The 20,859-nt window shown below is 46.5% G+C and overlaps 1 protein-coding gene across 3 annotated transcripts in view; it reads left to right on the forward strand.

The window, feature by feature from the left end:
- CNOT12 (CCR4-NOT transcription complex subunit 12) overlaps nucleotides 1-20,069 on the forward strand; it is a 30,206-nt gene extending 10,137 nt beyond the window's left edge. Inside the window, exons 4-11 of one of the 3 annotated variants that reach the window (XM_084803631.1) lie at nucleotides 690-762; nucleotides 2,059-3,513; nucleotides 5,894-7,677; nucleotides 12,754-13,138; nucleotides 16,021-16,162; nucleotides 16,967-17,100; nucleotides 17,810-17,961; nucleotides 19,991-20,069. In XM_084803631.1, coding sequence (XP_084659757.1) covers nucleotides 690-762; nucleotides 2,059-3,513; nucleotides 5,894-7,677; nucleotides 12,754-13,138; nucleotides 16,021-16,162; nucleotides 16,967-17,100; nucleotides 17,810-17,961; nucleotides 19,991-20,051 — 4,186 coding nt within the window. In that variant the 3' untranslated portion in view covers nucleotides 20,052-20,069. The remainder of the gene's footprint in view (nucleotides 1-689; nucleotides 763-2,058; nucleotides 3,514-5,893; nucleotides 7,678-12,753; nucleotides 13,139-16,020; nucleotides 16,163-16,966; nucleotides 17,101-17,809; nucleotides 17,962-19,990) is intronic. The other 2 variants (XM_084803647.1, XM_084803639.1) reach the window with 2 other exon arrangements.
- Nucleotides 20,070-20,859: the final 790 nt, after the last annotated feature.

Genomic DNA, 20,859 nt, shown 5'->3' on the forward strand with positions numbered 1-20,859 from the left:
TGCACTGTAATGTCAAGAACTGAGATGGGATGCTGATCAGCATGTATTCTAGCCCTTGAATAGGTGGAAGTGAAAACAATGCACCAAATGTGTCTTGAGGGTGACCTACTGGCAATTCTTTGTTCTTTCACGCTTGGCTCTAGCAGAGCTGAATTATCCCTGTGATTTAAGAAAGAAAGCAGTTTAAAATTGCAGTCCTATGCCTGCATAGTTGGGAGCAAGTCCCATTCCACTCCGTGTGACTTTGCCCTGAATAAGCATAGCTAGAATTGGGCACATTTCTGATAACTAGTCTTAGCGAACACCCAATTATGTTAAAATCTAGGATAGTATTGTTAGTGGTGGCAACTCTCAGATCTTCTTTGCAGGTGAGCAGATGACCAGGCAGAGGAAATTTTTCTAAATGGAATGTGATGGTGCTTGGTGGTTTTCAATGAGGCCTGGAAGCCTCCATATAAGCCATGGTGGTCTGTGGTGATCATGTGAACCCAGTCACTCTCTGCACTCAAGAATATAGCCAATTGGGCTGGTCATGTCGACATGAACCCCTCCCCTTTTCTTTTGCAGGTTATACATGTGTCAGGTAGAAAACCCTTTTGTGATGGAAGTAGCATACATTTCTTTAGCTGTTTGGTTGTTTTCAGTAATGACCACTCCTGTTTCCTGATGGTGATGCATCTTTTTCTTAGCAGCTCCGGTCGACCTAGCATGAGCTATGATGGAAGCCAACCTGGGCGTAGCGGTCCACCGTCTCCTCCTGGCGTGAGTTATCTGCAGCACGGCAATTGCTCCGCTGGGCTCTCTCCTTCCGGGCTCTCCTCTGTCTCAGGGGTATCTGCCACCTCTCTCCTTCCGGGCTCCCTCTCTGTAGGGTGCGTGTCTCCTTTCTCTATTAATGCTTCTCTTCAAGAAGAGACTGGTAACCCAAGCAAACAATGCACTATCATGCACTGCTGTTGGGTTTCCCAGGCCAAGCTTGTGGTCCCTTTTTCAGTTTCGGGGTATGGCACTGTGCAAAATCCCTTACACTGGCTTACCCAGGTTCTGGTACTTTGGGGTTTGAAATATTCAACCCTAGGCCTGTGAAAGATAGTACCTGACAATTTGACATTAGCTCTTAGGAAATGTATATATATGCATATGCACAGTGTTGAAAAACCCAAGGCATACTGCTTCCCAATTGATATAGCATGTAGGCCCCCATGACTGTCCCAGTAGTGACTTTCTAACCCACCCACCCCCAACAGCAAGGAAGTCAGAGAAATGGATCCCTTCAAACCTTTAAAGAACAAAATCTGGCCCAGGTGAATGAGTTAGTGTGAACCTAGCCTAGGCTCAGCTTGAAAGACTAATCAGAGTCCTGGGCCCTTAGTTGGAGGGACGGGAGCAGCTGTGACTCAGTGCATACAGTTCAGTGTCCTGTCAGGTATGTATGAAACAAATCCCGTACTGCTTGGCCTGTGGCCAAATCCAGTAGGGAGGGCACCGCATCCTCTTGCTGCTTGTTCGGCGTCAGTGATGGTAATGATTAACTCCATTTGCCTTTCCTGGGGAAGGAGGAGGTGAGGGAGGCCATCAGCTTATTGGGTGTGATCTACCTGGCTTGGATTCTTTTTTCTCCTTTTTTGTAGATCTAGTAGGAGAGGAAGCAAGGCCTGGGGTGGGGCACACAATCTTGATGTTACTGCAGCATGTTGACTGATTTCCTCAGCTTCTCTTTTTCCCTTCCTCCTCCACTCTTTGCATTTCATTTCCTTCTGCCTTTAATGACTGGGGGTGAATTTTATTGGGAGGCTTTTACAGGATGAGGTCACTGCATTTATATTGGAAGCAGAACTTCCAAAGTACAGGGGCACGTTCTGAGGTGCAGAAACAGAGAATCTCCCCACTTGGGTGATTCAGAGAGGACAGGATTGGAGGGAGATCTCCTCTTACTCTAAATAAGCTTTGGGGCCAGAGGGGCCCGAGTGCAGGCCTAAGTTTTAATTGGGGTGTTTAGGAAGGGAGGGAGAAGTGTTTTGGTTTTTAACCCATTCTTCCCTTGTCTTTCTCCCCCAGACCTATCAACCCCTCACCAAGCTCTCTTCTGGAGTTACACCTGGGTCTCCTGATGCTCCTGCTGAAGCAGCTCAGCCCCCAGGTGCCCCCTATTTTCCAGCAGATGTCCCCAGCACTGAAGCTCAGCTTCCACCAGGTTCTCCTGATGCACCTACTGAACTGCCCTGCTCTTCTGTCGAGGCCTCCCTTAGTCTTGCCCAGGCTCCAGGTTCCCCTGTGGCCGTTGCAGACCCCTGGCCCCCAGGATCTCCCAGTGCTTTCATTAAGACTTCCTCAGGACACTCCCTGTCTTCAGGTCTCTCAGGCCTTTCTGAAAGACACCCTGAGGTCTCTCTAATTCCCGAGCAATCTGCTAGTTCAACCCATGCTCCTGCCGCGCACAGCCCGGAAGCCCCTCATTGTCTTCTGGGAGTCTCCGAGTCCCCTGGCTCCCCAAGCGCTCCTTCTGAGTACCTTGTTGGTTCCGATCGGCCTCCTGGCTCCCCCTCTCGCACACAAGACTCCTTACCCCCCAGGGACCAAGATCCTGTCAAGAATCCAGCACAGGCACTCCCTCTCGAGGACAAGGGCCCCCAGCTCTCACAGCTGGTCCTACGGCGTGCTTCGGAGGGAGTGGTGCAGCCACGGGGTAAAAAAATGGCCAGGGAGGAACTGGGAGGGTCCTTGGCTGTCCTGCCAAGCGGAGAGGGCCCTCCTTTAGAGCAGGCTGCAGGGGGAGAGTCCAACTGGAGTCTGTCGCAGTCCTTTGAATGGTCATTCCCTAACCGGGCTCTTGAGGTTGGTGGGAGGAGACTGGGGTCTCCTCCAAGGTCTCCCATTAAGGAGGCTGATGACACCAGCCTGTTGGAGGCAGAATTGGGTGGAGAGAGCCCCAGCCCCAAAGGGCTTTATGAGGAAACTGGCTCAAAAAGCCAGAACAGGAGAGGGGAGGAGGGTGAGGCTTATGGGTGCTCTCCCTGCCTCGATGACTCCAGAGATTCCCAAAGGAGGAAGGCAGAGTGGGAGACCTCTTCAGACCTCGGGATATCTGCACCTGGAGGTCCCTCTGCTCAGCAGGAGCCTACTAGCCCCAAGCTACAGGGCCCTGTAGTGGCAGCAGAGGGTGGCTTTCAAGAAGAGCGTGATGGCTTCCTGGCTTTTGCCCCAACTCCCGAGGAAGGGGCTTTACAGGCAATGGAGCCCTTGCCAAGTGTAGTGCAGGCTGCCCCTCCTGCAGAACCTTGCATCTTGTTCTCAGAAGATGCCCATGTGCAGGTGGCTGCTTCCTGCCAGGAGGATGATGGTGTTCTGGGTCTGGCACAGGAAGGCAAGACGGGGCCCCCCGACCCCCCTAGGGGGCTTGAGCCTGATCATGGCTCACACTGGCTGGATGAACTTCTGGCATCTCCACCACCCAGCGCTGATGACACCAAGAGGAGAGGCACACCCAAGGCAGAAGAGCCCACAGGACCAGAGGTAAAGGCACTTTACTTATTGGGGGCATGGGAAGCTGGCTAAGGCCAACAGAAGGGGTTGTGATGGCAGGTGTTACTGGCATCCTCTTTCTAGTGCCTTTATAGCCTGGCATGGAAGGTGTTAAACGGACCCAAGCATGCTAGGTGGGTGTACATTCCTGCCCAGTTGGATAACAGAGACTGGGCTTGTCTTTGAGAAGGGCAGGTCTTAGTTTTGAGTAAGCCACAAAGCTGTTAAACAGGTTAGATGGGTGCAGAGCATGCAAGAGCGGGGGCTGAGCCAAAAAGTGCTGCCAGATGGAATAATCCTCCAATCCTCTGGGGAGGAGCACCAACTTCCCTCCCCACCCAAATCAAAGCTTTGCACATGAAAGCTACCCTTGCCTGGGCTCGGCTGGATCTTCTGCCCAGTGAAGCTGTGGCTTGAGCTCTGTCACACTCTGCCTAAGAATGAATTGTGCGGTCATTATTTTGGGAGGCCTTTGTAGGCATTCATTTCTGTGTGGGCGCGTGCGCGCATGTGCACACACCCACCCACCCACCCACCCACACCATTTACTGTACTGGGCTGCATACAGTAACTAATGTAAGTGCCTAGGGAGGCTTGGTTGTTCTGAGGACCAGGAATTAACCATTCTTGAGGTGATTATACTAGACAGTGTTCCTAAAAGCTCAGAAACCAGATGGAGTGATCAGAGTGTCAGGGGCTTGATTCTTGGGGCTTCTATGCACTGCATAGCTAATTGTCCATTTGCAGCAGCTGCTATTTCCTTTCCCTGTTGGGCTGCCTAAATACCTTCTTTACAACTTTTCCATCCTCCTTGCCAACATGTCCTTGCCAAAATTTCCAAATTATTCCTCAAAGCTGATATTTTTACAGGCACATTTCAAGTTACAGTTGTCTTGCATGGAAAGCACGCTTATGTAGGAAAGGCAGTAAAACGTACATGTTTTGGCTTTATCTGAAATGTTTATAACATAGTGCATCTACACACAGTTGGCTACAGCTTTCCAATCTGTGGGCACATATCTAATAACAGATGAGAAGGATCATCACAGATGATGATCTACATGTGGGTTTGACACATTTTTTTTCCTACTTGAAAGTGCTTGCTATGTAGGAAAATGGTAATGTAGGAAGCAGCCCTTAGGGCAGGAGTGGGGAACTACTTTTTGGGTGTTTGGGTTGGATGACCCTCCACCTAGCCCTTGGTGGGCCAAATGATATCAGGGGGCATGGCCCTTCGTGTCATTTGGTCCATCGCCAAAGGGTTGGCAGGAGCAATTCCAGCTGGTGCTTTGGCTGGGGACCTCTGCTGCGGAAGGCCCATGCACAGCAAACCTTCCCAGCTGAAGTGCCAGGTAGATGATCTACCCAGCACTTTGGCTGAGGTGGCTTCATCTGGCCTGCACCTTTTCCCACTGGGGAGGACATGGGACAGGTGAAGCTGAGCCAGCTCAGTCTCTGCTTCACTCCTGGCTTCAGTGAGTGTGTGCTTTCCCTGGCTGGGGAAAGCATGCGTGCACCGAAGCCTCCCCAGCCAAGGTACCAGGGAAAGCTTAGGACACTGCCTCCCCCCAATGGGAGAGTGAGCAGCATGCTAAGTAAGGGGAATTCCCACTTTCTCTCCTTTCACAGATCAGAGATAACAGTGGAGATTCCTCTCCATGCCTCCTCCCCAAGCCTCCAGGAGGCAGGGCTTGGGGAGGTTGAGGGGCAGGGCCCTCATAGGGAGCCCAAGTCTCCATGGGCCAGGTGGGGAACCTCCATGGGCTGGATTAGGCCCACAGGCTGCAGGTTTCCCATCCCTGCCTTAGGAGAATAGGTTAGGAACATAGGAGGCCTCCTTATACTGATTTAAACCATTGGTCCATCTAGTTCAGTATTGTCTACACTAGTAGACTTCAAAACTTTCCAGACCAAGTATCCACTTTTAGTTCAAATATGTATTTGGGGGGACAACATCTTAATTTTTAACCATATATTTGTATGATAGTAGTGTGAGGTCAGGCTGACCCAGTGGATTCCATTCCACCAGTAGAAGGCTAATGTTCTGCGCTAACTGGCAGCAGCTCTCCAGGGTTTCAGACAGGAGAAGTTCCAGCCCTATCTGGAGATGCCAGGGATTGAGCCTGGGGCTTTTGCATGTAAAACAGATGCCCTTTCCTAAGTTATGCAAGTTAAATGAATACGTTCAAATTGATTTTTTGGATTCTGAACACGGGGAGAAGCTGGTGAACTTCAATTTTCCATTTGTCTCTTTAATGTGTTACTCATACTGAGTTTTGGGAGAAGGGGCATCTTTACTAGATCCAGTCCCCTCTAAATCGCACCCCTCCCTGACCTCCCTAGGTTTTCCTCTTTGTCTTGCTTTTCTTAGAATCTCCTTGGATGGTCACAGAAGGACTTTTGCAGTGAGTTCGGCTTTGTAGAAGCTGATCGGCCTGCTACTTTTGGAATGGGTTGGTCAGCTCATGTCAGCAAGGTGGATTGGCCAGATGAGACGGAACAGGATCGAGAGTTTGGCATTGGCACACGGGACTGGCTGAGCTCGTATAGCGTTGGTGATGCCAAAACGCAGGATATGGAATTTGGTGCCAGCCAGCAAGACTGGACGAGAGCGACACCATTGCTGAGCAGTTCCAACCCGGGGCAAGAAGATTGGCTCACTACCTATAGCAACAGCTGTGCTGACCAGCAGATTAAAGAGTCGGATTGGAGCAGCACGTATAGCATCAGTACTGCTGAGTGTCAGGACCGAGAGCCCTATGTGAGAAAGCCAGGCTGGCCCAAACTCTGCAGTGCTGATGATGATCAGGGGAGCAGTGAGTTTGCAGCTGAGAAGACAAGTTGGGGCAGCCAGTATCATGTTGGTGCTGCTGAAAGGACCGATTGGACCAACAAATACAGTGCGGAAGATGCCAGCGGTCTAGAATCAGAAGTCAATGTTAAGTCGTCAGATGAGTCTAGCAAGTACGCTACTGAGAGCCTCCAGGATACAGAGCTCAGTGTCAGGCATTCAGAGGTGCCTACTGATTACAATGCTATGGATGTCATCTCTCAAGATGCAACATTCAGTGCTAATCAGTCAGGCTGGCCTAGTGAATCCAGTGCTGGCAGTAGTGCTAACCAACTGCAAATAGAGTTCAGCACCCACCAGGTCGAGCAACCCAGTGAAAATAGCAGCAGCCATCCAGAATCTCAGGTTAGCACTCAGCAAGAATTACGGCCCAGTACATATGGCTTCGATGATGGTAGCTGTCAGGAGTCTGAACTGAGTGTCAAAGCATCTGACTGGCCTAGCAGATATGACATAGGGGTTGCCCAAAGCCATGGTGGTGAATTCAGTGTTGAGAAGCCAGATGGAGCTAGTGAATATGATAATAGACAAACAGGCTGGGAAGGAGAACTAGATAATGGAAATAAAGGCAGCAGAACTGGGTTTGATGTTCGTGATCTGGGGTTCTGTGCCCAGAAGTTGGTCTGGGCTGATGAATACAGCCTGAATGAAACTGATCCAAAAAGTAGTGATCTCCCTACTGGAACAAGAGTCTGGGTCAAAGGCATTGATCTCTCAGAAACTGAACAGAAAAAACTGTTTAGTGTCCCAGAGAAGGACCGAGCTAGTAGCTTTGGCCCATTAGATTTCCCAGAGCAAAGAGTGACAGTGGATTTGGAGGAGACGGCTGACAGCCTGATAGATCAGGCTGTGGACTTAAGAACTATGGCCATGGATGATGAGCCTAGAGGAGTTGGAGAGGGGCAGCCTGAGTGGACTCAAGATCTTGGTCTCAGAGATTTAGATCTCTCCAGTGACTTGAAAGTGGGGAGCCCAGATGCATCCAGAAAACCTGCAGAGAAGCAGCCTTGTTGGTTCTCTGCCCCTGACTTGGAAATTGTGTCTGCCTCATCAGATATGAGGCGTGGGAATCCAGAGGAGACCAGAGAACCTGGTGTGGGACAAGCAGATTTGGCCTACAACTCTGGCGCTGAAAGCATGGATGCATCTGATTCGAGGCCCAAGGCTTTGGATGGGGCTGAGGAAGTGGGCCTAATACAGATGAATTGGACTGGCACAGCTGAGCATGAGGGCCGCAGCGATCCCTTTGGAGCTACTGGTTTAGATGGTGATATGATACAACACACAGCAACATCTAGAGAGAGGTAAAGGCTGTAATGTATCTTTAATAAAGATAGGATGGAATAAGAGTGGGGCTGAATGAATGTAACATGATGACAAGTTGAAACACTAATTGCTTTTTGTTCTTACATCCATTTCTATTAACCATCCTTTGTAAATAATTAGTCAAGGGGCAGTTGCTCCTCTCCTATCTGCTCGCCCCCACTGCCTTTCATCCCTGTACCCCGTTGCTGGTACAGGCATTATCATATGGTATTCTTTCTGTGGGGCAAAGCTGATGAGATAGGTCTTGCAGCTTCTTCTTAAAGCCAGAACACATTGAAGGAGCCCAGATAAGCAGCAGCTGCAGTCCTGCACTGTAGAAATGCAGTCCAGGACTATGGCAATTGTTTTTCCAGCTCACTTCTTGCCTTAATGCCATAAGGCAGGGAGGATGCCAGAATGACTTGGAGTGCCCCAAATCTAAGGCAGGTTCATGCACTCTGTCTCTAATAGGAGGCATAGAGATGGAGAATACAGATGCAGTAGTCATAGTGTGCCACTGTTTCTCTCTACTGGGGAAACCCAGTGGTGTTCCATGGCTACCTTACATCTGGTCAGGAGTAAACTTACAGACCCTGTAGCAACAATGTGTACTGCTGTGTTGACCTGACTGGGGAAACACAACAGTATTGTGCTGCAGAATGAACTCACAGGTGGCTGCAGTAGGTCACCTGGAGGTATATATTTACTCACCCTAGGTGACTAGACAAGTGCCTAATGATGAAGCTCCTGTTGTCCTTTGTTCTTTAAGAGCTACCCCATTTGCTCTTGTTTGGTCAGTTACCTATCTGTTCCAGTATCTTGCCTTGGGTACTGCCAGGTTTAGTAGGGTGGAGGACAAGGAGATTGATTCTTTTCTGAATTGCATCTAGTGTTTGGCTCTCAATTAGCTGTCTTGCTTCAGCAACATCCTGTACCAGTAGGTCCCACATCTTTTATAAACAGCAGCAGCAAACTCATTCAGTATGACCTGAAGTTGCTGCCTCCTCTCATGCTGTTGTGCCTCTTTGTGATGAATGCAGGATAAATGACAGTATCTATAATTCTCTTTCCTCTATTGTATTCTGTAGACTTCTCTCTTCCCCCAGTATCTTCTCCTACTCTGATGTCTATGGATCTTTTCACTTCAGCCTTTTTCTTTGCTGACTAGTATTTTTTTTTAGCTAGCATTGCTTTTGCTTTGAGATTCAATATTCAAACTCTATGGAAAATGGAGAAATATGAGCAATCTGTGGTGATAGTGTCTGTCTTCCCCATTTTCCTTTTTATTCCACTGACAAATGCCTAAAGCCTTCCTCAAAGTTAATGATGCCACCTGGAGCATATAGGTCCTTCAGAATCCATTCAACTGAGCAGCACATTCGAAGATCCCTCTTTAGTGTATATATTTGACTTATTTTACTGTTGGCTTTTGAGGTTTTCTTACCTTAGATCTTCTTGCAGCCTTGACAGCTTCTTGATGATCAGTTTTGCTTTGCTGGCACATTTCCTTGCCTCCTACTCGAGCCTCTCCCATCATTTCATGGCTATAGTGAGCACCAGTTCTCCCAGAGTTTGCAGTAAGAGATATAAAACCTTAACATTGCAACACTGACACCAGCACTGAGTAAAGTGGGGCACTTGCTGGGGTCCATGGCTAATAGAAGTGCTCAAGAAGCCTTAACCTGACATGGTCCCTAATGTGCCTTCTCTGTGCATCTCCTGGACTGTGGGGATTAAGCATGCACATGATCCTCGGAGCACTCTGACAGGAGAATGGGCCATTTGCCAGGATGCAGAGTAGCATTGCAGCCGGCTCCTCCCTGGAGAGTGTGCTATTCATCTCTCTTGTGGCAATACATTATCCAATTTCCCAGCTGCTCTCCAGGTACTTGTGGATTAAGGATTGTGCTGATGTGGCAGTGGTACACTCTTGTAGAGGGAAGAACAGTTCCCCTGACTTGGGTGGGTAAGGAAAAGTGGAACAGGCCCTACCAGCCTGTTGCCAGTGTGGGCTAAAACACCTTGCTCAGAGGCCCTTAGTCCTGGAGCCATACGTTCTGTACTGCTTTCACCAAGGAAGTACCTTTTTTTTGAGAGCCAACCAGGTTAATTGAAATGCAAAACAGAGTAAGAATAGTAGGCTGCAAACACACCTGTTGTTGTCCTTACCCCAGCCTTCCTCCTGAACTGGGAAACATTTTGTGTTTATATAGCTAATACCCTACTCATGTTCACATCACTTCCTGTGTGTTATAACCTGCTTCTCCCTCACTGTAGTATTCAAGGAACTCACTTCACTACTTGGAATAAGGCTTCCAGATTTTGAACTCTTTCTACCAGACTGCTCTCAAACCTGGGATGTCATTGTGAAAAGCAGGAGGAAATGAGAGAGAGTGTGAGAGCTTACATATGCTGCACTTCAGCTAGTTATGAAATGTGGGCAAATGCTTGAAGCCTTCACATCCTGTCCTCCGTGTATACTTGGAAATTAGAGGAAAAATTGGATCAATTTTGATTTCAAATGACTGAAATTGTCATCGTACTGTCCTTGTAACCTTAGAAAAACAGATGGTTACAGAGACTGGGTTGGCTGCTGTCGGGAGATGGCAAGGAGGACAGAGGGCATGACATAATCAAGGCTAAAAAAGGTAAAAGGTAAAGGTGTACCCAACCAGTCGTATCCGACTCTAGGGTGTGGTGCTCATCTCCATTTCTAAGCTGAAGAGCCAGCGCTGTCCGAAGACGCTTCCGTGGTCATGTGGCTGGCATGACTGAACACCCAGGTGCATGGAACGCTGTTACCTTTCCCGCCGAAGCGGTACCTATTTATCTACTTGCAATTTCTTGCTTTCGAACTGCTAGGTTGGCAGAAGCTGGGACTGAAGACGGGAGCTCACTCCGTCACGCAGCACTCGGGTCTCGAACTGCTGTCCTGCCAACCTTCCGGTCTGCAGTTCAGCGTCTTAACCACTAAGCCACCGCGGTCCTATAATGAAGGCCACATTCAGTTAACTTTAAAGATGCTGATTCCTCCCAGGGAGACCTGATTTTATTCAGAAGTTGTACCTTCTGATTCAGCTAAAACATGGTGGTAGTGAGACTTGTAGATTGAATTAAGGGCACCCCTGCATCATTCTGCCCCCTTTCCAGACTTTGAGCACTGGGCTGATATGATGCCTCTGGGCAGCTTATGAGCAGGGCATGAGGACAGCAGCTGTCTGTCTGTAGCATCTAGTACTGAGAGGTATACTTTGCCTTTGACTTGGAGGTTTCATTTAACTGTCATGGCTAACTGTTGATAGACTGATCCTCTACGAATTTGTCTAACTTTAAAAAAAAAAATTTGGCCTAGCTATATGTTGCATGTCAATGCATGTAACACAACCTTAACAATCACTTGTATTAGGGAAAAGCAACTTTAGGAGGAAGTGACTTTCAGTGGTGAAACTTTGGGATGGGGGAGCAACCACCCTGCCTAAAGTATCCTCTCCAGGATTTTTTTTTTTTGAGGTTGATCTCCAAGGAAAACATGGATCTAAAAGTGGCAACCCTATTCCTTCTCTCCTCTTGATAAGAAAAGGTTTCCTCAGGATAGTTGTTTTCCAAACTTTATGGGCATAATATTCCACTAAAGCAGATGACTAACATCATCGCCACTGTCAATGGGATCAGTGTTTTTTGTTGATGATGGTATTTGGTTTCTCACAATGGCAGTTCAGCTGCTGTCGTCTAAATTTACCTTGTTTCCTTTACTGATTAGGGATTTTAATACATTAAGCGGTATAAAAGTATTATATTAATAAAAAAAAGAAATCACCATCATCCTGTCTGTTCATCTAAGGGCCTCAAAAGTTGGGTCGAGGGTGGAACTGACCTTTATTTAAAGAAGCCTGAGCTACTTCAGGGCCACTTTACTCATAATGCAGAAGAAAAGCTTTGGGGTTTGTGTGCATGTTGGTATGCTTTCAGGCATATCTTCCTTCTACACCATGACTGGGCAACGTGACTCTCCAGATGTTTTGGCCTACAGCTGTCATCACTCCTAGCCAGCATAGCCAATGCAGAGGGATGATGGGAATTGTAGTGATGCAACATCTGGAGGTTCAAAGTTGATTTCAGAGACCTGTGTGTGATAAATGGGAACTTGTCCATAATATGTGAAGTGGCCCTGGGTTATCCTTTGAGCTTTATACTGTGCATCACACCTGCAGTTGGAGGAGTGCTGCGGCAAAGAGGGCTTTGCATTAAGCAGTGGCATCAGCTAGCAGTCAAGCAGTGGATAAGCCTGGGCTCCTTGTCTTTGGCCCTCCCTACACATTTTAAGCATCCCCTCACAGTGTGTGCCATAGCCACACGACATAGATATCTTCCACAGTTGCAGAATATTACTTCTGACACAGAATCTGGTACTATGACTGCACAGGACATGCAAGGATGAAATAAGGTAACATCTATGTAACAGCCTTGTAAGGTAGATTACTTGGAGAGGTCCTGACTGGCCCAAGATCACCCAGTGAGCTTTAGCTAAGTAGAGATATGAACATGGGGCTCCTTTGTCTGAGCTCAACTTTCTATCACTACACCACATTGGCTCTCTGCTGGGGACTCCTGAGTGTGTGTGTACCTGATCACTGTCTTATTTTAAGACCATCCCTATCCCTTTTGGTTGCTTCCCAGCAGAGAGTTCTTTGCATGGCTTTCCTTTGCCCTTCCTTTTCCCGTCTGTGATATAAGAATCTAGACAAAAAAAAATCAAACTACAGCGACAGAGATTGGGTACTGCATAATCAAACCAAATTATGTGTGGCAGTATCTTTTGTGCATAGGAGTTACTGAATTCTGCCTCTTGTTTCAGTGCTGCATTCTAGAGTCTGTGACCGTTGTCCCCATTCTACATCTGTTCTTCTCACACACTTTCATTACTCTTACATGCTGCGAAAAAAGATTTGGGAAGGAGAATAGCTGATATAGGGATACACTGGGGTGGGGGAAGGGAAACAGTAATAGAATGGTGAGAACCTTGTGGATGAGAATAAGGAGAACCTCAAACAGATTTTCTTTATCTCAAACCCCAGCAGAAAATTCCATAATCAGCGACTGTCCAGTCCTACCCACTTGTTGGAAGAGATGGTTTCCAATAGTGCTGCCAAAGAGGTGGCCCAACAGAAGAGACCTGCCTCCTTCCACAGCTGCCAGTTGGAAGCAGAGAAGATACTGAGCAGCATGCCTGATGAGCAGGCTAGGGCATCTCCTCCAGTGGAGGAGGATGAAAATGTTTTGTCTGATGTGGAGAGTGGAGACAGCCAGTTGGACATTGGAAATAGGGGTCAACCACCTGTGGAAGCAAGAGTGCTGAGTCATCCAGAGCAAAATGGAAGCCAGGTGGCACGACCTGTATCCCAGGAGGGTCATGCTTCAGAGGTGGCTGGAGCACAGATGCAGGAAAACTTCTTCTTGGAAGTAAGTGCTACCTAGGATGTTTCTGAGATGTCTGCCTGAGATACTTCTGCCTCTTTCACCTAGATATGGATTTATACCTGCAAAGCAATGCTGAGATTTAAAGGGCTTTTATATTGCGTTTAAATGCATTGCTATCTCTTTTAAACAGTGGGCTGTATTTCAGACTTGCTTGATAAAATGCCTTTGCCATCTACAGAGCTGTGCCTTGCCTTGCCTTTTTGTCGCCAGTGCTGCTGAATTTTGGCCGTTTAGTGCAGATGATGTTGTGGGCTTAGCAAGTTGGCTCAGGATTGTTCTGAAGAACAGCCCATATCTTGTTGCTGATACAGCCTATATCTACGTTGGAGAATTGGGAAGGGAGAAGATAAATCTTTCTAGCATAATTTCAACCAGATATTTTACAACTCTCAAAGGACAAAATGAAGATTGAAATTGAAAATATTGGGGAGGTTTTCAGCCAGACCACACGTACTAATCTACTTGGAGTTCTACTCATACAGTTCTGTACTATGTGGGAAGAGCTAACATGTCCAGACTATTGATAATAAGCCCTGTCACACAGATGAGTGTCCATGGGAATTTTTGCAGGGGACTGGGGTCAATCTGTGCAGTGGTGTGTGACTGTAATTCACATGCATAGCATGCACTGCTGCAACATAGCTGTGCATTTTCCTTGTGTGTCTGCATATGCTTATTGCTTAGAGTCCTGTTCCATGACATTTGCCTACACAGAAAATCCTGGGAATTTGACAGCACTAAAGAAGAAGAGTGCTCTAGTTAAGCTTCATACAAGAGTCATACATCAACACGAGAGTTGGGAGTGTCTGATTTTAAAGGAGAACCTAGATATAGTGAGCATAATAGAAACCTGATGGAATGGAGAGAACTAATGGGATACTGTCATTTCTGGATACAAACTCTACAGGAAGGACAGGGAAGGGTGTACTGGAGGTGGTGTTGCTCTGTACTTTAAAAAGGGCATTGTGTCAAGCAGAAACTCAGAAGCACTGTGGGTGATGATACCAAGTTCCAAAAGTAATTTAGTATTGGGGACATGCTATTGTTCCCTGGACCAGAACACTCAGGGTGATCTTGAGATAGGAAATAAAATCAGAGAGGCATCCAAATGAAGTGTTGTACTAATGGGTGATTTCAATTACCACCATATTGACTGGATAAATGCATGTTCCAGTCATGACAAAGAGGTGAAATTTCTTGATGCCCTAAATGACTATACCTGAGAATACTTGGTTATGGAACCAACCAGAGGAGAGACGACCCTGAACTTAATCCTAAGTGGTGTAGCCCAGGACCTAGTGCCAGATGTGAGTGTTGTCAAACCAATTGGAAATAGCAACCATAGGTTTATCAAATTTAATTTATATTTAAGTGGAAATTTGCCAAGAGCGTCCTACACAGTCACATTTAACTTCAAAAGAGGAAACTTCTCTAAAATGCAGGGACTGGTAAAAAGGAAGTTGAAAGAAGGAGTCAAGAGGCTTACATCTCTATAAGATGCTTGGAGATTACGCAAAACCAAAACAATAGAAGCTCAGTTAGAATGTATACCAGAGGCCAGAAAGGGTAGCACCAAGTCCAAGAGGTCACCAGCATGGTTATCAAGCAGTGTCAGGGAAGCTATTAGAGAAAAGAATGCTTTCTTCAAAAAATGGAAGTTGTGCCCAAATGAGGAGAACAAAAAGGAATACAGTCTTGCGCAAAGGAACTGCAAGCAGACAGTAAGAGATGCAAAAAAGCATTTTGAGCATATCGCTAATAACATGAAGGCCAACAATAAAGAATTCTTTAAATATATCATAAGCAGGAAAGCAGCCAGGGAGGCAGTTGGAGCATTGGATGACAATAAAGTTAAAGGAGTAATAAAGGAGGATAAGGAGATTGCAGAGAAGCTGAATGAATTGTTTTAATCTGTCTTCACTGCAGAAGACAAATACCTGAACCTGAATTGATGTTTTCAGGAAGGGAGTTTGGTAAGTGAGGCAAATGGTGACAAGAGATGAATTTCTTGACCTTACTGACAAATTGAAAGCTAACCAATCACTGGGCTCAGATGGTATCCATCTTAAAGTTCTTAAAAGAACCCAGATTGGAAATTGCTGATCTTCTAACAAAAGTATGTAACCTGTCCCTAAGATCAGAGGACTGGAGAAAGGCCAGTGTAATGCCAGTTTTTAAAAAGGGATCCATGAAATTACAGGCACATACAGAAGGACAAGCCCTGCTGAAAAAAAATCAATGTGGCTTCCAACCAGGCACTGCCAATATCATCCTGCTCTCATACAAATCTATTGTGTGACCACACTTGAAATACTGTGTATAGTTCTGGTTGCTGCACCTAAAAGGGGATATTGTAGAGTTGGAAAAAGTGCAGAAAAGGGCAACCAAAACAACGAAGGGGCTGGAGCAACTCCCTTATTAGGACAGGTTATGTGGGCGTTCACTGGGCATGGATACTTTGGAATGACCCTCTCTCTGGAATGTATATGGAATAGTCTTTGACTTCTGTTCTGTTCCCTGAAGGAGCTAAAACTGAGAAGGTTATATGGGGACATCAGCAGTTTTGTAGCTGTGCGGTGTTGCTGTGAATTTATGAGGGGAGAAATTTATTTATTTGGTTTGTACCCTGCCTTTCCACCAAGAAAATGGCATTAAAGGCAGCCAACAATTATAGGAACTTTAAAAATCAAATAGAGAAAAACTTGGTTAAAAACAATAATACTTTAAAAACACAGATGGAACACACAAAAATTACAGAATAAAAACAACGCCCAACCCAGCAGATCAACTTAAAGTCCAAAGGCCTGCTTGAACAGGAAAGTCTTGCCCTGACCTCTTCTTTCTCCTCTTCTGCATGCATTCAGGATACAGAGGTTCTCGACAACACAGTGTACCGTGACCGTGCTAATTTGGGCCGCAAACGGGGTCATCGGGCACCAGCCACACGGTCTGCAGGCGCTCTTTCAGAGAGTGACAGGGACAGCTGGATGTTCAAAGATTCCACAGGTAAGATGGAGTGGTGCAAGCTGGGCTTGGCATGCGGTTTGCATGTGACCTTCTTGGTGGCGTATTATTGACACCTGTCATTGGTGTTGCTCGGGATGTGTTGTCTCTGTGTATCCTACTTGATTACGTCATTTGTGTGTGGCATGTTCCTGTGAGGTTGTTTTGTTTGTTAGCTTGTTAGATATATACCTACTTTTCTTCACAAGAATCTCTGAGCAGCATACATGCAGTTCCAAGTCCCAGATAGACATTTTTTGGGGACAGACCCTCGCAGAAAATGAAAATTATTATTAATTGTCTGTCTGTCTGTCTGTCTGTCTGTCTGTCTTTCTTTCTTTCTTTCTTTCTTTCTTTCTTTCTTTCTTTCTTTCTTTCTTTCGCACTCAGCATCCATGATGTTTTCTAGAGTACAAGAGGACAGGTCCCCGCCCTGAGGAGCTTACAATCTAAAATTTGACAGAGGGGAAACAGAGATTTTGATTTTGTCAAATTTGACAAAATTTGGCAGAGATGAAGGGGAGGCCCCAAGGATAAACATGAAGCAATTTGCAGCTCTTTCAGTTGAACATCCTTAGGATTAGTTACAGGCTTCAACAGATAGGCCAGACGTAGACAGCATGGCTGACTCTGACAAAGATTTTTGTCAGGATTTCCCCAGGTTACCTTTCATTACTGTATTCTAGGCACTGTGCTTTAGGTTGTGGCTTTGTTTTCTCCCTCTTTTGTTGCATGAATTGAGGGGGTGTCCCATGGCATTAGCATGGGTTCTCCTGCGTTGCTATATTGCCACTTCTCTCTCTTTAGAGCCTCGAATCGCTTCTGCAGCCTCGGATGAGGAAGCCCATGAGGAGCTGAAGAACAGGAAGTCGCGAAATTCTCCATTGTCCAAGGGGGTAAAGGTGCCCCTCTTCCCAGGTCTCAGCACCTCAGCATTAAAGGTAGTATCAGTGGGGGGAGTGGGATAAAAAATGATGCAATGAGAATAAACATGTTGCAGGGAGGGATCAAGGTTGGTTATTGGAATGTTCAGAGTCAAATTTCCAAGCTGAAATCAAAGTACTGATTAGAGAAAGGGCAGGATTAGTGTCTTATCTGACCCTGATGGCAAAGAGATTGCAGATGGCAGGTGTGAGGGAATACAGAAGGTTGCCAATGAAGATCAGGGAGAGGGAGTACAAGAGGGCTACAGCAAACTATACATTTTGCTTATTGCCTGCTTCTCCCTCTCTTATAATAGTAGAATGTGGGGTCATCTCATGAAGCTGTTTGGTGGGAGATTCAGGACAGATTAAAGGAAGTACTTCACATGATGTATAGTTAAACTACAGAATTCTTTACCACAAGATGTAGCGATAGCCACAAATTGGGATGGTTTTTAAAAGGGGATTAGAAGAATTCATGGAGGATAAGCTATCAATGGCTACTAGTCATGAAGGCTATATGCGACCTCCAGGATTGGAAGTAGTATGCTTCTGTATACCAGTTGCTGGGGAACATGAGCGGGAGAGTGCTATTGTAGTTATGTCCTACTTGTGCGCTTCCCGTAGGCATCTGATTGGCTAGTGTGTGAACAGAATTCTGGACTAGATATACATCCAGCATGGCTGCTCTTATGTTCTTATGTCATTCTGTTATCCTTGACCCTAGGCCAAGCTGAGAGGGCGAAACCGCTCTGCTGAGGAAGGAGATCCACAAAGTGAGGCCAAAGAGGCCAACATACAGCGCTCTAAATCATGCAAGATTGCCAACATCAGTGGGAAGCCTCTGGTGCTGCCACCCAAGCCAGAGAAATCTTCAGGGTAGGTGTGTGGTGGTGGTGTTGGAGGAGAGGTTGGACAACAGCATGTGGTGGCATGTCTGTGCTGTTACCATGCTTGGTACAGAAAAAGGGTGTGGCATAACTCTCTCTAGCAACTGTAGCAAAAGAAAGGCAGCACCCAGCAACAATACACAGGAAAACTTGATAAAAAGGATTTATTCTAATAGCAATCCCAATTCTCTGAGTGCTGTGGCTTATGTAACCAAAACAGCACAACCCATGTGGAAGAGGTAGGTATCACCATGCTTCTGCAGAACTCCAAGTTCTGCAGAAATACCAAAAACCTTTAGAAAAAATCGTTCAGCAGGGAAATCCCCCCTGAACAGTCCACTGTGGACTGAGTGTGCTCAGTGGGCATGGGTTGCTGACTGATAGTTGGGGGGAAAACAGAAAATGGGGAGAGTGGTGTGGTGTGCTTTGTTGCAAGTCCCACTTGTCTAATCCTAAGAGCACTGGAGACCTCCTGTTGTTCAGTCTTGGTTGTCTGAACTCCATTTGTCCCTCTAAGCAGTGCACAACTATTCCTAGTTTGTGGGATTTTTTTGTCTTTTTAATGCTTATATTGATTGGGACTCTGGCATGCCAATCGACATGCAATCCCTGAGTGGTCGACATTCAGCCTATTGTAGCTGGGGTGAGGAACCTGTGGCCCTTGGCCTACCACCATGCAGGGTAGCACAGGGAGAGAGAGCTATGCAGTCCTGAAATGCTGCAAAGTCAGCCAACTTTTGGCTCTGCACACCATCAGGTGCATCCCCAATTGACTTTTCCCTGTGGATCAACAGCCTTTCATAGGAAAAGGATTTCCCACCCCTGTATTAGAGGGACAAGTGGCACTCAGTGGTGTGTTTACAATAGTCTCATGGAAACTTTTCTTTTTCAATGTACCTAAAATTTGCAGTTGCCTCCTCCCGCTTTGGGCATCCCAAAATTGCATTATTATGAAAGTGCTGGAACTGGATGTACTCTAATGTTTCCAATTACTTCCTCCTATATGAACTTGCCCCAGAACTCTGTTCTACAGAGGTCCCCCTCCATATTCCCTTGCTGTCAGAGGTGCAGCAAGAGCACACACGAGAGAAAAAGCCCCTTCTTAGTTTGGGTGCCCAGATTACAGAACATCCTGCCTAGGGCAGGGGCTGGGGAGTGTGTGGCCCTCCGGATGTTCTTGGACTCAACTCTCATCATCCCCTACCACTGGCCACACTGGGTGGGTCTGATGGGAGTTGGAGTCCAACAACATCTGGAGGGCCATGGGTTCTCCACCCCTGGCCTAGGGGATGGCATTTTGGCTCTTCATTGTTTGCCTTTCAGTGGGTGGTGAAAACTGTTTTATTCCAGTGAGCATTCACTTAATCTGGCCTTTCACGATGTTTTAATTGTTGCATTCAACTGTCTTACTGGTTTGCATTTATGTTTTCTATCTCATTACTGTAGCTGTGGTTTTATTGTAAGCTGCCTTAGTATGCTTCAGTGAGCAAAGGCGGGATAGAAATAACTGAAATCAATAAAAGAATAAATAATTTATTTTGGGGCCATCCTTGTTCCTTAATGTGTGGTGACTTGTGGGTTCCCCATGGGCTGCTGGGCTATCTTCTCTGTTGTTCCCCTGCCAACCACCCAGGGGAGTCATCAGACCCAGAGTGGATGGGGCTAGCAATGCAACACCCTGAGATCCTGCTCCCTGCACTCTCTCTCCTTGGTGGTGGTCATGGATCGTTTGGAAAATTGCATATGATGGTATATCTGTGTGGTTAGTATGCTGAATGTTCATATTAGAACCACTTATTTGCTGCCTGGGTCAGTGTTTGAAAAGTCCCTTCTTTTCTGAAGGGAATTTGCGGTACAGGGGTGGGGGCATACATGCACGTACGTGGAACAAGAGACTTCGGATGAATACACACATGGTTCTGTGTTCACATTCACCTCCGGAACGCAGGTAACTCTCTTTCCCTTCTGTATACTGCAGTGCCACCTTACTGCTTTTTAACCATTTCCTGACTCCCCAGGTCAGAAACATCCTCACCCAATTGGCTGCAAGTTCTGAAGTTGAAAAAGAAGAAACCTTGAAATAAAACAAACATTCAGGCAAGTGTTTTTTGGATGTGGGGCTTGAGTCTAGCTTCCTCAACAGGCATCTGATCCCTGATATCCATGCATAGGGACTCACCATTGCTTGCTAAGAGTGCTGCATACACTACAGACTTGGCCTTTTTGATTCTGCAGCTGCAAGAAAAGTTTGTGGAATTTAGTGCTTTGGCCAGAAATTTCATGGAAAACTGCCTCTCACTGCTATATGTCAAGCAATAAAACCTCTGAATTGCTATCTTGGAGAGGAGGATATTTAGGCCTCCTGGAAGTTGAAGAACTCATAGTCATGGGCTTGGAAGGAGTTGCAAGAGTGGCTGTTGAGACTTTTCACTGCCAGTCTCCATATACGCTAAATTCTATCCTCCATGTGCCTCAGTGCATTCTTGTTCAGGCTGCATTCAGCAGCTTCAGGCGGATTGTGCTGTGCTTTATTGTAAAATGTTGCTTTTGCAAAGTTTTTCCTTAGGGGTTGAGGAGACTTTGGCCCTTTGACCTTTTTGCTAGTGTGTAAATGCAATGTATATTGAGTTAGTCTCTGTGCTACAGCTGGCTGATCCCAGCTCTCTAATCAGAACTGTCTTTCCAGTCAGAACATTTCAGCAGCTAAGTCAGAAAACCTGATCTCCTCCAGGCTTTTGCTGAAATAGGGCTGCTGGATTTGGGCTTGTGGTATAGCTTCATCAACCTTTCCTCCTTTTAGGGCAGATGCAGTTCTGCCAGCATAAGCCTAGTTTGCCAGAGGAGGGACTCATCTTCTTCAGGGCAAAGCTATAGTTGGTTGAACTGC

The sequence above is a fragment of the Heloderma suspectum genome, chromosome 1, assembly GCF_057233095.1.
Source record: "Heloderma suspectum isolate Gila_16-S chromosome 1, 16-S_ref, whole genome shotgun sequence".
NCBI lineage: Eukaryota > Metazoa > Chordata > Lepidosauria > Squamata > Helodermatidae > Heloderma > Heloderma suspectum.